General features: G+C 43.9%; 1 protein-coding gene across 1 annotated transcript in view; it reads right to left on the reverse strand.

Moving 5' to 3' along the window:
* Positions 1-13,031, reverse strand: part of SNED1 (sushi, nidogen and EGF like domains 1) — a 77,778-nt gene extending 64,747 nt beyond the window's left edge. The window contains exon 1 of the mRNA XM_044432927.1: positions 12,822-13,031. Within this exon, the coding sequence (XP_044288862.1) occupies positions 12,822-13,031 (210 nt within the window). The remainder of the gene's footprint in view (positions 1-12,821) is intronic.
* Positions 13,032-14,123: the final 1,092 nt, after the last annotated feature.

Consider the following 14,123-nt stretch of genomic DNA (forward strand, 5'->3'; position numbering starts at 1 on the left):
TCTTGATGTGGGTGAAGGAGGAGAGTGCAAAAGTTGGCTTGAAACTCAACATTAAGAAAACTAAGATAATGGCATCCAGTCCTCTCACTTCCTGGCAAATAGATGGGGAAGAAATGGAGGCAGTGACAGATTCTATTTTCCTGGGCTCCAAGATCACCGCAGACGGGGACTGCAGCCAAGAAATTAAAAGACGCTTGCTCCTGGGGAGGAAAGCTATGGCAAATCTAGACAGCTTACTAAAAAGCAGAGACATCACCCTGCCAACAAAAGTGCCTATAGTCAAGGCTATGGTTTTCCCAGTTGCAATGTATGGCTGTGAAAGCTGGACCATAAGGAAGGCTGAGCACAAAAGGATTGAGTCTAATGCTGGGAACAATAGATGGCAAAAGAAGAAGGGGATGGCAGAGGATGAGGTGGGTAGATGGAATCTCTGAAGCAGTCGGTGTGAGCTTAGGTGGACTCCGGGAGATGGTGGTGGACAGGAAGGCCTGGAGGAATGTTGTCCATGGGGTCGCGATGGGTTGGACATGACTTCGCGACTAAAAACAACAACAACACATCAACTTCCATTTATCAGAAAATATAAATCTGAGACAGGCTTGGTTTGGTTTTTAAAGCTACTTCTTGAAAGTATGCATCTTAATCCGCCTCTGTGTAGTTAGTCTAACTTTTATGAGGCAGAAAGATGTATTTATTTTCCTTGTTTTTTCACAATGGCATTGTATGATCTATACAAAATCTCAGTTATTATAAAGTAATAAAAATCAACAGAGCATTCGCCCTCATAGGCATAACAGTAAAGATATTGGGTATCCCAGAAAATTCAGCTGAAGGATGCTCATTTGTAATCCAACTTTCAAAGGATATATGGCATACTTCCCTCTCATGAAGAAGTTAGAAACAACTGTTTCGCCAGGTCAGGTCTCCATTCTTTTGCTGCATCTCATCAAGGACACATTATCCTGCCTCTCTGCATTGGCTCATCTCCTGATAAATACACATAGGTGGTTTGCCACTCTCCCCAGAACCAGAAATGTGTTTGTTGCACCCCTTATTAATAATTGCAGCCCCTGAATCTGTATGCCTTGCTGGATGTAGTTTTCTATTCTTTTACAACACCGAAATGTTGCACAGCTAGCTGTAGGAGCTCACTCATTTCAGTGAGCTGCCATCTGCCTCATTTTATTTTGAGTTGTCCTTTAATATTTGATTATACTGCTGACAGAGGCTGTCACAAAACAGTAGCTGCTATTTATTATATTGCTTCTACTGCTGTGGAAAGGGAGAAGTATTCACAGATTCACAGAGGCTTCGGCGAATGGGGCGGCATAAAAATGTTTTAATAAAAAATAAAATAATAATAAAATAATAAATTTATTATTTTATTTTGCCTCAGGTGCCAAAATAACTTACCCAGCCTTGCATCCTACATCTTAACTAGGGGGTTGGGGTATGCCATTTAGGGATGTATGAATCAGCAAAGCCAAAGTTCCTCAAGGTTCACCAAATTCCACCTAAGAGTTCTTTCCAACTCATGTCCACATCAGATTAAATGCTTTGGGATGAGGTGGGCAACAAAAAATATATATGGGTATTTCATGTGCATTTCCCAAAATGTATGCAAAAATTATGCACATTTTAAGTGTACCAGTTTCCTTCCCTTTGTTTAAAATGTGTTTGCATGCCTTTTTCCAGACTACCCATTTCCAAATGTTGTTTTTTGCTTGTTCTGCAAATCACACTGCAAGCTCAGAGATAAATGGATTTCAGCCACAGAGTGCTGGAGTCCATGTTCAGTTCTGAGAAGTGTGAACTGGCTAAAGATTGTTCAAAATGTAACTGAACTGAATTTCTTATCCACCCTGAATACCATTTGGTGCTGGTCCTCAGGCAGCAAAATATCTTGGGCTAGCCCTGCTCAAGGACAGTAACGTTTACTGGAAGTTCAAATTCTGTAGAACAGAGGCTTGGCAAAGCTTTCTGTGCATTCAGTACACTGTGGTCATGTTTGTGGTCTGCTATTATTCACAAAGAGATTAAACTGTAAGTACATCTTGTATGGGATCCTTATGGCAGCTGGAATATGAGCGACAGCAAAGTCCAGATGCAGCTAAGCAAGGGAGCTAAAGAATTGACTAGCACTGGAAGGATATGAACCAAAACGTTACAAAATGCTTTGATGCCCTCACAAACTAAAGTGCACAAGATGATGAAACATTGCCAGTAGAAGTTCAAAGATGTTCAGCCTTACTGTCCAAGTAGTCTTGGCAACAGACTAGTGCAAAAGGGATCGTGTTGAGTAAATAAATAATTATTGAACCTGGAAGTGACAGTGGGGTTCTGGCTAAAGAATAACACCACCAGAAGGAATGTGGATAGATATCTGTGATGGGCTGTATATGAAAGAGAAGTAAATACTCTGTGGCACTGTAGCTTTGAAGTAGTACACACTAAGCCATAATTAACGATAGTGGGAAAAGACCATACTGGACATTAGCAAGGCTGAGTCTGTAGCAAGGCTGCCAGATACAAATCTTGATGGATAGTCAGTTTGGAAATACACAGTATTTCAAAAACATACCAAATCATATCTTCCATGTAATTCCCATGATTTGTTTATAAAAACTATGCATTTTCCAAATGCTTGCTTCAGAGCTTCCCAAAAGTCTCCCTGAAGGCCTATTTGATTAGTAACTTCAATCAGATAGAGTTATTTGATTTTTCAACTTGTATTGGGAACTAAAGCATATTTCTGATAGTTCTTTGCTTTTAAAATATCTGGTGACATGCCCATACAATAGACTTGGTTATGATTATATTTGAAGAGTCAGCCTTGGAAATGGATGCAAGCTCAGCAATAGACTAGCTGCAGGTATAAATGTAAGGCATCTCCAGGGCTTGGCGAGATCTCTGCCGGCAGACCATACAGGGTATATGGATCAGTGGTTTGACTCACTGTATGGTAGTGAGGAGGATGCTTTTAGACATCATAGAAAATTACTCTCACTATAGAGTAATCTCAGCTTCCCCTTACAGGCTAGTCTGTTTGTATTTTGGGGACATTCAACCCAGCCCTCAAAAATCCAGGTCTAGGACACACTCATCTTGCATATCCCATTTATTTTGATTGTTGTCCTTTCCTTTCAGCCTGCAAATTAGACAATTAGGATTTTAAGATCACAGCAACAAACATTGATTCACAGAGGTCTGTGAATTTTGGAGTGCATATGAGTATTAGACTAGTGTTCTAATGGTTTCAACAGTGGACTGTTTTGCCTCCCCAGCTGGGCTTCCAAGGCAGGAGTGCAGTGTGAAACCATACTGGAAACCAGAGGCCCAAGGTGCTTTGAAAATGGAGGTAAGCAGGGGAATCAGTAGCCTTTCCACATACCAGTGGTGGTGAGAATCAACAATAGTGAAGGGTTTCGTGCAAAAGATTCACATGCTTAAATTGCCAGAAAGAAGCACCTAGAAATAAAGGAGGGATAAATCATCTCCAGAAGGAAATAGATAGAAAAGACTAGCTAGCTTCACTCCTTAGTAAAAAAAAAAAAAAAAGTCTTCATGGATCAGTGAACCCTGGTTTTCCTCTTGTTTAAATATGCAGGAACCCAACATTTGGAAGGGCTAGAATGAAACTATTTTTAAGAATCGTATCATATATCAAGTAAAACCAACTAACATATTTTATTGATCATCAAGATACACAGCAGCATCTTTATCTTTTTGTTCCGCTAATTTCAGTGAAAGTTCAAAAGCCAACAGTGGTCAGCAGAACAGAGATTAAACTACAGAGGAAAAAGGCAAAGGGAAAACAAAATAAATGCTGGATGTCTCTAGGTTTTTTCCCCCATTATAGCACCCTCCCACAGAATACAGTGGTTTGCAGTATATGAAACAAAAGGCAAGGAGAACATTTTTTTCTGCTTATGAAAAACTAGAAGTCAGGGAGAAAGGTTCTAGCCTAGCATTCTCCTTGCTCTTCTACATGTAGAGAATTTTAAAAAAAATCAGAATCAAGTAGCATGTGAATCCTGCAATCTAAACTGGCATAATCCAGCACCAGTTTTACCGCCTCATCTACTGCATAAGAGAAACAGGCTCGACTGTGATAGGACATGGGGTTCAGCTCCTGAACCAAATCTATCTCTACAGCATATGGGCTACAGGGCTGAGTTTCAATGTGGGAAACAGAAGTTATAGATGACAATCCTGCCATGAGAGTTACTGGATTGCTTTGGGGAAGTCATAGTGTTTTAGCCTAACCTACCCCAGAGAGTTGCTACAGAAAAAAAATGGGAACCCCATATGCACTCTCTTGGACTTTTGGAAAGAAAGCTTGAGATGACAACTAATACAAAGCATCCCCACCATATGTCCAACCAACTTATCCTTGAGCTCTTCAAGAAACTTTCTAATTGTTCCTAATGGTTAGCTATAATCTGTCTTCATGTAAAGTCATTACATCTCCTGCTTTTTAAAAGGATCATTCCCCTTCTTGCAACACATTTAAAATATTTGAAAAATAGCCAGTCTAACGCGGCCCATCCCTCTGACACATGCCAAATCCATTTGATCTCCATTTTTACAGAGGGAAGCCATCTTCTCCCACCCTTCAGTCTTTCCTCATGTCACCCTGTAGATTCACAACTGTCCAAATTCTTTTGGTCATGTCATCATCTTTCCAAGCATCAGAGTTCAGTACTGAACACCATATTCCGGATGAATCTTACCAATGCTGAGTTGCTCGTTAATTATATTCAAATGTGCAAATTAAACACAGCCACCTTCTTCCTAATTATGTATTTGCCATGTAATTTTTAATACTTAAAAGTCACCCACTCCTAATCTAATAAACTATCCAATGTTCTATCCATACACACACTCCTCAGGATGCAACTTCTTCTACTGTTGCAGATTGCAAAGGTGCATTTCTATGGAGACCACAGTAGGATCTTCCATGGATGCCTGTTTCTTCCTGCAAGCAGTTACACTATCCTGGCTTGACTTCTTCCCTGCACCTATTTTTAATGCAGTCACCGTTACTTAAATGGTATTGTTTCTCAGATCAAGCTTAGATACAGGCAGAAAATCAAAGCCAGTTTTCCTTTCTGGTTAAGTAATTTGTTCCAACTTGACTATAGTGAGCTAGATCCCTGCTTCATCTGTAGTGTCTACAAAACAATGATTAGTCCTCAATACAATGTATACCCTTTCCTTCTTCTCTTCTTTCAAGCAACCAGAATTGTGCTTTTGTACCCTAGGTCTCTCCAGATGGCTGATGGATGCATTTAGTATATTTAAGTGAGTTTGTATATCACCTTTCCTCCAAGGAGCAGGCAGAGTCTCCCCTCCACCCAACAGCCCTGCTCAAAGACAGAGAGAGAGAGACAGACTGCTTTGGAGTCACTCAGTAAGCTTTATAACCTGGCTCTCTCCATTTCTAGTCCACCACATTCAATTTTATTTGTAGTCTACTCTTTTCTGAAGAGTTCGCAGTGGCATATGGTTTGAGTAAGTTATCTGATTCATACACATACAAAGGTATATCAGGCTGGACCCCAAAGTCATGATGGCTGTGTTGAACATCCGAGGTCTCCCCTAGACCCATGGATCCTTACATGAGCATTGCCTGTTCAGAGTCTATTAGTGCAAGATCTCTGTTGCATTACAGTTAAACAAAAGCAGCTGTAAATCAAGCTTGCTTCGCTTTCCACAACTAAAAAAATAAATAACTCTAACTACTAAGTACAGGAGGGTTTACCTTGAATTGCACAAGGAACACTGAACTGTATTTCTGAAGGTGGCGGTCTAGTCAAGTGTGCAGACTAACAATGCACAATAGGCTGGGGCCATAGCTTAGCGGTGGAACACTCACACTGCGTGCAAAAGACCTCAGGTTCAATCCTTGACACTTCCAAGTAGCAGTCAGAAGATTCCTGCCTGAAATCCTGGAGATCCACTGACAGTCAGGGTCGACACTACTGGCTTACATGGCTCCATAGAAGGTTGATTAGAAGGCAGCCTCTTAGGCTTGGATGCTTTTTCAGCCAGGGAGAACAGGACGAATCTGCTCCCTACAACTCAGAACATTTCAAGGGTAGAGCAGATGCCTCTATAATATTGCTGTTACGTCCCTTTTACAGTTCTGTTCATGGAAGTTAGATATGACTGGCTGTATGCCTGAGGCAGGCTTAAGTAGGCACAAGCAGGAGTTCATACAAAATGTTGCACCATAGAGGGCTCCTGTCCCCAGCACCAGCCAAATCTGGCACTTTGCCAGTTGATCCCATTGGATCTTATACAACTTTCTTCCCAACTCATACATAAAACCCCAAACTGCCAATTAGCAGTGTAGGTACCCACTGAGCATACTCAATCCTCTTTGGGCTTATGTACGTCACTCTCTGCTTAGAGTTTTGTATTTTCCATAATTTTTGGGTGCTTCGGCAAACTTCAGGGTTCCTCCGAGCCTACTGATATCTCCCTCTTCAGCATGGGTGAATGCTGGTTTGGTTGTTTGTTCTCACCTCTGGCTTCAGGAATATTAGGTAGGAATGCCAAGATTGTAGCACAGGCTATGTCACTCCAGACTGTAGACAGCGGCCAAAGCTTTTGAAGGCGTCCCCACCTATAAAAAGGAAAACTGAAACACTAGCACAATAGGGAGAACATTTTGCCTGTTGCATTGGCTTTCCAGTACAATTGAGTTTTTAAAAGTAGGAACACTTTTTCCTAAAACAAGAGTGACTTTTCCCCATCTTTGGCCTCATTCTCCTGTTCAGTCAGACCAGACTGGGGACACTGAGAGAGGGGTGCACACGTGTGAGCACTGGAGGAAGAATGGCTTTATTTTCTGCTTTTGTATTCCCCTTCTTGGAGGCCTTCTGGTTCTACTGCAAGTGGGTCAAGCAAAATAAACCCTTGCTCACAGAAAATGTTGCCCTCCTCTCTCCCTGTAGAATGAAAAAAAGATTGCCATCGCTGGTTGCCCTAGATAACCCTTTACTAAATTGAACACAGGGATTCAAAGGAGCTTGTACAGTTCTCCACAAAGTCCAGGGCCGAGCCAAGAGTGTACTCACTGTTTTCCATAAATGTTCTCAGCAGTGTCAAAAGGAGAACATTTTTGGTAACTGTTCATCTGTTTACAGTAACAACTTCCAGAGTTAGTAGCCATGCTTGTTTGTTTCAGGAAGTACAAAACAACTTAAGGCACAATCCTATTTATGTTTAGACAGAAAACGGACCTACAACTCTCCCAATCCCTGACAGCCACGCTAGCTAGAGGATACTGGAAGTTGTTAGGCTATTTTCTCTAAACATATACAGGAGGATTGCTCCTTTAAAGTTTATTTTGAAGAACAGAGATTTAATGCAGCATAACCTTTTGCAGTCAACCATTCATCTAACCTCTCATGCATCATCTTAAGTGGACTCTAGTCCATGAACACTTCTGTTACAATGGACCTGCTATTTTGCAAAGATGATGCAATGTTTTTATGAGCTTCAGGGTGTTAGCATGCTCACTATGTGACTCCCAACTGCCTGGGATCTTGAGAAACTAGCATATTCAACACATTGTAGCAAGCTCTACTTTGCAGTTTTTACAATTTAGCTATTTTTTGGGTACTTTATACCTTTAGCAATTGTGGGACTGCAGGTGGTGCAGTGGTTTAAACCGCTGTGCTGCTGGGCTGGTAGATTGAAAGGTTGCTAGTTCGAATCTGCACAATGGGGTGAGTTCCCGTTGCTCTGTCCCAGCTCCTGCCAACCTTGCAGTTCGAAAGCATGCAAATGCAAGTAGATAAAAAGGTACCACTTCGGTGGGCAGGTAACAGCGTTCCGTGCACTTCGGTGTTTAGTCATGCCGGCCACATGACCACGGAGACTGTCTGCAGACAAACGCTGGCTCCCTCGGCTAGGAAACGGAGATGAGCACCGCCCCCTAGAGTCAGGCATGACTGGACTTAATGTCAAGGGGAAACCTTTACTTTTACCTTTAATTGTTGTATAGTGATGCATGTGTGGTAACAGCATACTGACTTCATGTGCAGTAGGGATGACAATCTTACTTGTCCCAACCCCACCATCACTGCAAAGGCTGGCATCAGCCAGACTCTGGTGAGTTAGACAGGACTAGCCCAACGTTTCCTCCTAACCTTGGAAATGCAAAGGAGATTATGTGATTAGGGGCTGCATCACTAGGCTCAATCATGGCTTCAGGTCTGTTTCTGCTGGAAGTTTGGACTGCTAGCTAGTCAGCCATCCAGCAGGCACCTAGAATGCCTATGCACCTCTGCCAGCCCTTACAGGCTTTAAACTGGAGAGGGCCAGCAGGGTGGCTCAGTTTGTCCTTGACTGAATCGCTAAAATACATTATGAGCTCAGCAGTCAGGGACACAACAATGCCTATCCTTTGGGTGCATGACCTGGCATCACAGATCTTTGCTCAGGCACCTAGACTCTGCATAATGTTAAGCCCTGTGGCCATGACAACTGCACTATTATTTTGAGTCAAACTGTATAATACAGGTATTCCCTGCATCACCAAAATGTTGCCATGAACTAACAAGTGAGGCATGAGAGGAAAATCAGCTAAGAAAGAGTTCCCAGTTGCACACAATCTTCAAGCAAGACACATTTTCAAGATTCCTTCTCACAAGCAGACATGTTTAGAAAGGAAATGCCAACAAGTTGGTAAGCTTTACTGGCCTGGGGATAGCTAAAGTCTGCCATTCTAGGACACTAAAACCTTAAGCCCAGCTTCATACAAGATGAAATCATGCCCATTCAGGAGAATGCATTATCTTACACGTGTTCTGTCACATGCAACCGTATTTTGCTGTGTATGCAGCTGTTGAGAGACATTGATTGGCAACTCATTCCGTCAGTCTATATATGCAACAATATATGCATTTCTTGGGGTGCATTGGCTTGTGTCATGTGATTAAGGCTCACAGGACTGGAAGCCACACAGAAATAGCATCTATGATGTCCTGAACATGTCAAGCACCTGGATTAGCTACCACCAAAGAAATGAAGGAGCTGACTTCATTGACATTTTATTTACCTATTTACAACATCCCTTAAGGCAACTGAGTTGTATTGCTGCAGTAATCGACTCTCCAGAAATAACTTCAAAATAAACTATTCAGGAAATTTGATTTTGCATGGTCATCACTGTAAGAAATTCCTGTCTCCTACAATGCCAGGCAAGGGAAAACTTTACAGTCACCTAGTTATTACACATACTCTTTAATAAGATGGCTAGCTTTCATCAAGGGATACAGTGAGCAATGACAGTACTCCTGTAGAAGCAGTGGCAACCATAAAGTATAATATTGAAGTATATATTTCCAGAAAGCTTTCAAAAATCTATCCCAGTAACAGAAAAGTTAGAGATTCTAAGTCATGATTTTCCTTGAACCCAAATTTTTTGGGGTTGGGTTGGCTGAACAGTGAAATTGTCTAATATACCAAAACAGTCCAATTCTCAACATCCTGCCGCAGCTTTGATGCTGTAAATTAAATTAGACTGTTTGACTGTCCCCAAATAAATCCAGATGGCTTTGGAACAATTTGAAGTGACTTTAAAAAAATCAGAAACAAAAAACTTAGGCAGAAGTCAGCTAGACATGAAATAATTCATTTCTAGAATGGGTCATACTTATAAAAGGGGGTGGGTGGGCACAACTCATATTCTAGAGCTATCAGTCAAATTAGAGAAAGCGAGACCATTATTTGACATTAATTTTATTATTAAATTTAGATATCACCTTCTTCCTCTTACAAGGAGCCCAAGGTAGCTTATGTAGTCCATCTCTTCTCTATTTTACCTTCAAAACAGCCCTTTGAGGTAGTTTAGGCTGAGAATCAGTTACTGGCCCAATTTCATCCAGTAAATTTTATGGCCCAGTAGGGACTAGAGCCTGGTTCTCACAAGGCCCAGTCAACACTGCAACTGCCATACTGTAGTGGCTTTTCTGGCTCTCAGGGGTATAGCAAGAACCATCTCTTTAAAGTCCAAGAATCAATGGATGCTGGAGATATTGGCTTAGATTTAGAAGTACCTCAAGCAAAGGCACAATCCTATGCATCTTCAGATAAAGAAAAGGTCTATAACTTCCAGCATGTCCCAACTTTTTCTCTGCCTAAGTGTGATAAAGTTGCATCCTTGAGCAAGTTCCATCCCCTCCTTTCTACTACAATTGTCAGAAAGCAGCTTCTGTGTACCAAGGCCCCTACTCAATAGTGTAGGGAGAAGCTTGTGTGGTGGTAGGGAAGATACAGGAAAGATGCCTTCCATAAACTTCCTTAAATGAACTTACCTTCAAATCCAAACTCAGGATTCTATTGGAACACACTGGTCAGGAGACTAGAATAGAAATAAGACCCTCTAGTTCAAGTCTCACATTTGTAATGAATTCAGCCATTTGCTGCCTTTCTGAACCTCACTTCCCCATGTGCATTATGGGAATAATAACACAGTCCTACCTGATAGGGCTGTTGTACGGTTCATGACAAGTGTGTTAAACAGTTGAAAACTCTCTATATAAATGACAGTACTGTTGTTGGAATAGACCACAAACTGGAATAGATCACACAGACCATCTGTTGTCATCCCTTTTCTTCCAGTCATGATCGGTGTTAGATGATGTGCACCACACTGCAGTGTGTTTTGAGCGATCAGGGCACTTTCATTCTATTTCCAGCAGTACCCAACATCTAAAGCCACAAAGACTGTGTTAATTAACTGTCATGGCTAGCAGAAATTGACTCTGCTTGCACAGTATCTAGTTTGTTGACTATGGGGTTTCCAAAGCACTTAGTGGTATAATTTACTCATTAGAAACTTTGAAAAGCTGCTCTTAGGAGTGTAAGGAAGAAGAGGAGGAAATCAACTTTAATAATCATGATTGCAAGCTGAGGGGTGGGAGGGGAGGCTTACAAGCATGACAAAATTCAAAATATGCAGAAGTTATAGAAGGCAAAAAGGCACATTGCCTTTCCAGATCTCCTCCCCCCCCCACCCATCCCCACCAAATCCAACTTGTGATTTTGCAGAATCATGTTTGCAGCTAGGAAATATTAACCTCTTTAGTCACAGAGCTGGCTAGAAACAGCCCTAAGAGCAAAGGAGGACAGGCATTAGTAAGAATTTGTTAGATAAATACTGGCCAAATGAATTTTGACTGGTCTTCTTCAGGGGAACAAATGGTCTTCATATGGCTTATACTAGTATTCCACTTGAGCTGACTCTTTCAAGGAATACACTTTCAGACTGGAATAACAAAATAAGGCAGAACAGAACTCATAGCCCTCAATGACATCCATCAGTCCAAATACATTTCAGCCAATTATCACATAACCTACTACGAGACCTGCTTTGCTCTTTAAGAAATGTTTTGGATGCCTTGCTATCCCTTACCCACTGCCACCTGGAAAACTGCTTCATTGTGCAATATTTACCAAATAATCTGGAGATGGAGAATCTCAACACAAGGACTGAATCCATCCCTCCAGGAGTTGCAATCTAGCCCACTAGGGGTGCACAGATGGACACACCCCTTACCCAGGCCCCACCCCTTGGGTACCATCCATTGATCCTTGGGTGGGTGCTGGGGTTGTCTTCATTTCCCCCTTCTTCTAAAAGCCTGAAGGGTCTCTCTTCAGGCTGAGCTACAGATCATAAGAACTTTAAGCTGAAACAGGCTGGTTAATTTTTTACATTTTGGTCCTGCTCCTTTCTCCTTTTGGCTCTGCCCACTATGAAATGTGCCCCCACCAATTTGTGCAAAATGGAAATTATCCCCTGGGCTGCAATATTTTACCCTCCCCTCTTTGTAACTCTGAAACCAGGATTGCCACACAGAGAGCCATTTTGGCTAAAGGGGCAGGATATAAGTCTAATAAATAAATAAAATTACTTAAGAGAAAAACTTTTCTTCTGTATGCATACACATCTAAATAAATAAATAAAAGTACAGATGTGTTTGCAGTAGTATGCAAACAACCTGATTCAGTATGTGGCAGCTGTTTCACATGAGCAGCCTGTCATGACCCCCCCCCCCCCACACACACACACCATATAAAGTTTAACTCAGCTGCCATACACCCTCCGATTCTTCTCTGTTGGCCACGCACAAACACTACTCAGGATTTAAAATGTATGAGAACTCTGAGTGACTTCGTGAACGCAGGCTAAGGCAACAGACTTCCTGTAATGTCAGATCATCTCTCCAGCATCAGGCATAATGAAGAGGCAGCGATGGGGATGTGCGCAAGTAAGAAAAGCAGCCACTATTCCGCTTAAGTGCAAATCAGAAGCTTTACTCCCTACCCAGCCAAAGCTATCAGAAAGCGAATGCAATTTAAACATGCCTCCGGCCCGGTTCAGGTGCTCGGACTGCAATTCTAAACACTAGTCCTAGCAGCAAGATCCATCAGTTACGGGGGGATCTACTTCTGAGAAAACTTGCTAGGAGCATGTTGGAGAACTCTTAACACTTAGCATCTTCATGGATGCAGAGCCGTCGAGAGGAAGTCAGCATCTGACCCGGTGCAGCTAGGTTGACAGGCGCCACTTCGTGGCAGCAATTCAGGCGAGCACAGTAGGGAAAGGGGGGAGGGAATCCTCTCTCTTTTATAAGTAAAGCAGGACAAACAGCTACTGCAATACTTAGCCACCCTCCACAGGGATATCACAAGATGCGCGCAGAGCCTTCCGGGGCAGCTATTCCGCGGTAAGCAACCTCGGGGAGTCCTACACGGAGGTGCACCCGCGCTCTCCTCAGCCCTTAGACGGGGCGACTACTCACGTAGAGCGCTGTGTGAGCCGCGCCGAAGAAAGGGAACTTCACGGCGATGGGCCGGAGCCCGGAGCCGCCGTCGTCTTGCTGCGGGGTAGCCGCGTCCCCATGCGCCGGCCCGAAGGGGTAGAAGTCAGGCAGGGGCACGGCAGCCTTAGCCCGCAGCCGGAGCCAGCTGCCGAGCAGCAGCAGCACCATCCAGCCGGACAGGCCCCGCATTTCTCTGGCGAACGCCAAACCCCGGTCAGGCGAAGCGGCGGAGCTGACACACGGGTAGGTGGCAATAGGGAACGTGGAGACGGGGCGGGCCGGGGAGCAGCGCGCCGGGCGGGAGGACGAAGACCCAGGCAGGCAGGCAGGCAGGCACTGAAGGGGCACGGAGCTCCCGCGGGCTCTGCGGTGGGAGCACGCCGGGACGCGAGACGGGGGTCTGCCGCGGCAAGGAGGAGGCGGCTGAAGGGAGACCCGCGCGCACACTCAGCCTCTCTGCGCGTCGGCGAGGGAGGGGACAGCGGCTCATTCACACAGGTCAGGGCATACATATTCATACCCTGCTCAGCCAATTAGGACGGGACCAGGAGGAGGCGGCCGTGAAGGTTAGGGGCGGGCCTAGGAGGATCAGCCTTTTCTTAAAGCGCTAAGAAGACGGGACGGGGGAGCGGAGGGTCGAAGCTCGCTCTGAGCAGGAGGTGGAGTGCGTGGCATGCGGGCGAGCGCAGGGAGCACTGGGCTGCGGGCAGAGGCGAGGCGAGGCGAGGCACGGCACGGCACGCTTCTTGCCCACACGGCCTTCCCCCAACTTTCAGACGCGTTGGATTGCAGCTCCCAGCGTCTCCAGCCAGTGGTGCTGATTGGGGATGCTGGGAGTTGTAGTCCAGCGCATCGAGAGGGCGCCAGTTGGGGACGGCTGTACCAAGGAGTTAGTTAGGGCTGTTGAACCCAGTGGGAATCACTTGCCAGCACATCCCTCTGCAAGCCACTGAGCCCTCTTTCTTTCTCGATTAATACACTGACTGGGTTCAGAGAACAAGGGTTGAGTATGGATTGTAATTGAGCCATGGATTGTGGAAGCAGAGTTATGTTATCTGAACCCAGTCAACATCTCTTGGGTTGGAAAAGAAGAGAAAGGCCTAGTTCAGCTAAAGTGACTAGCAACAGGCTGTGTTCAGGAAGATGGAGGTTCACCCTGTGGTCTTGTAGGGGCATAGATAGGTCTGAGTGGGCAGATGGGTCATTGGACTGAATATGGCTATGAATTGACATAGAAGAAATCAGGAAAGATGGTTGCAATGAACTATTGATTGATTATGG

The sequence above is a fragment of the Varanus komodoensis genome, unplaced genomic scaffold, assembly GCF_004798865.1.
Source record: "Varanus komodoensis strain SLA01 unplaced genomic scaffold, ASM479886v1 scaffold25, whole genome shotgun sequence".
Taxonomy (NCBI): domain Eukaryota; kingdom Metazoa; phylum Chordata; class Lepidosauria; order Squamata; family Varanidae; genus Varanus; species Varanus komodoensis.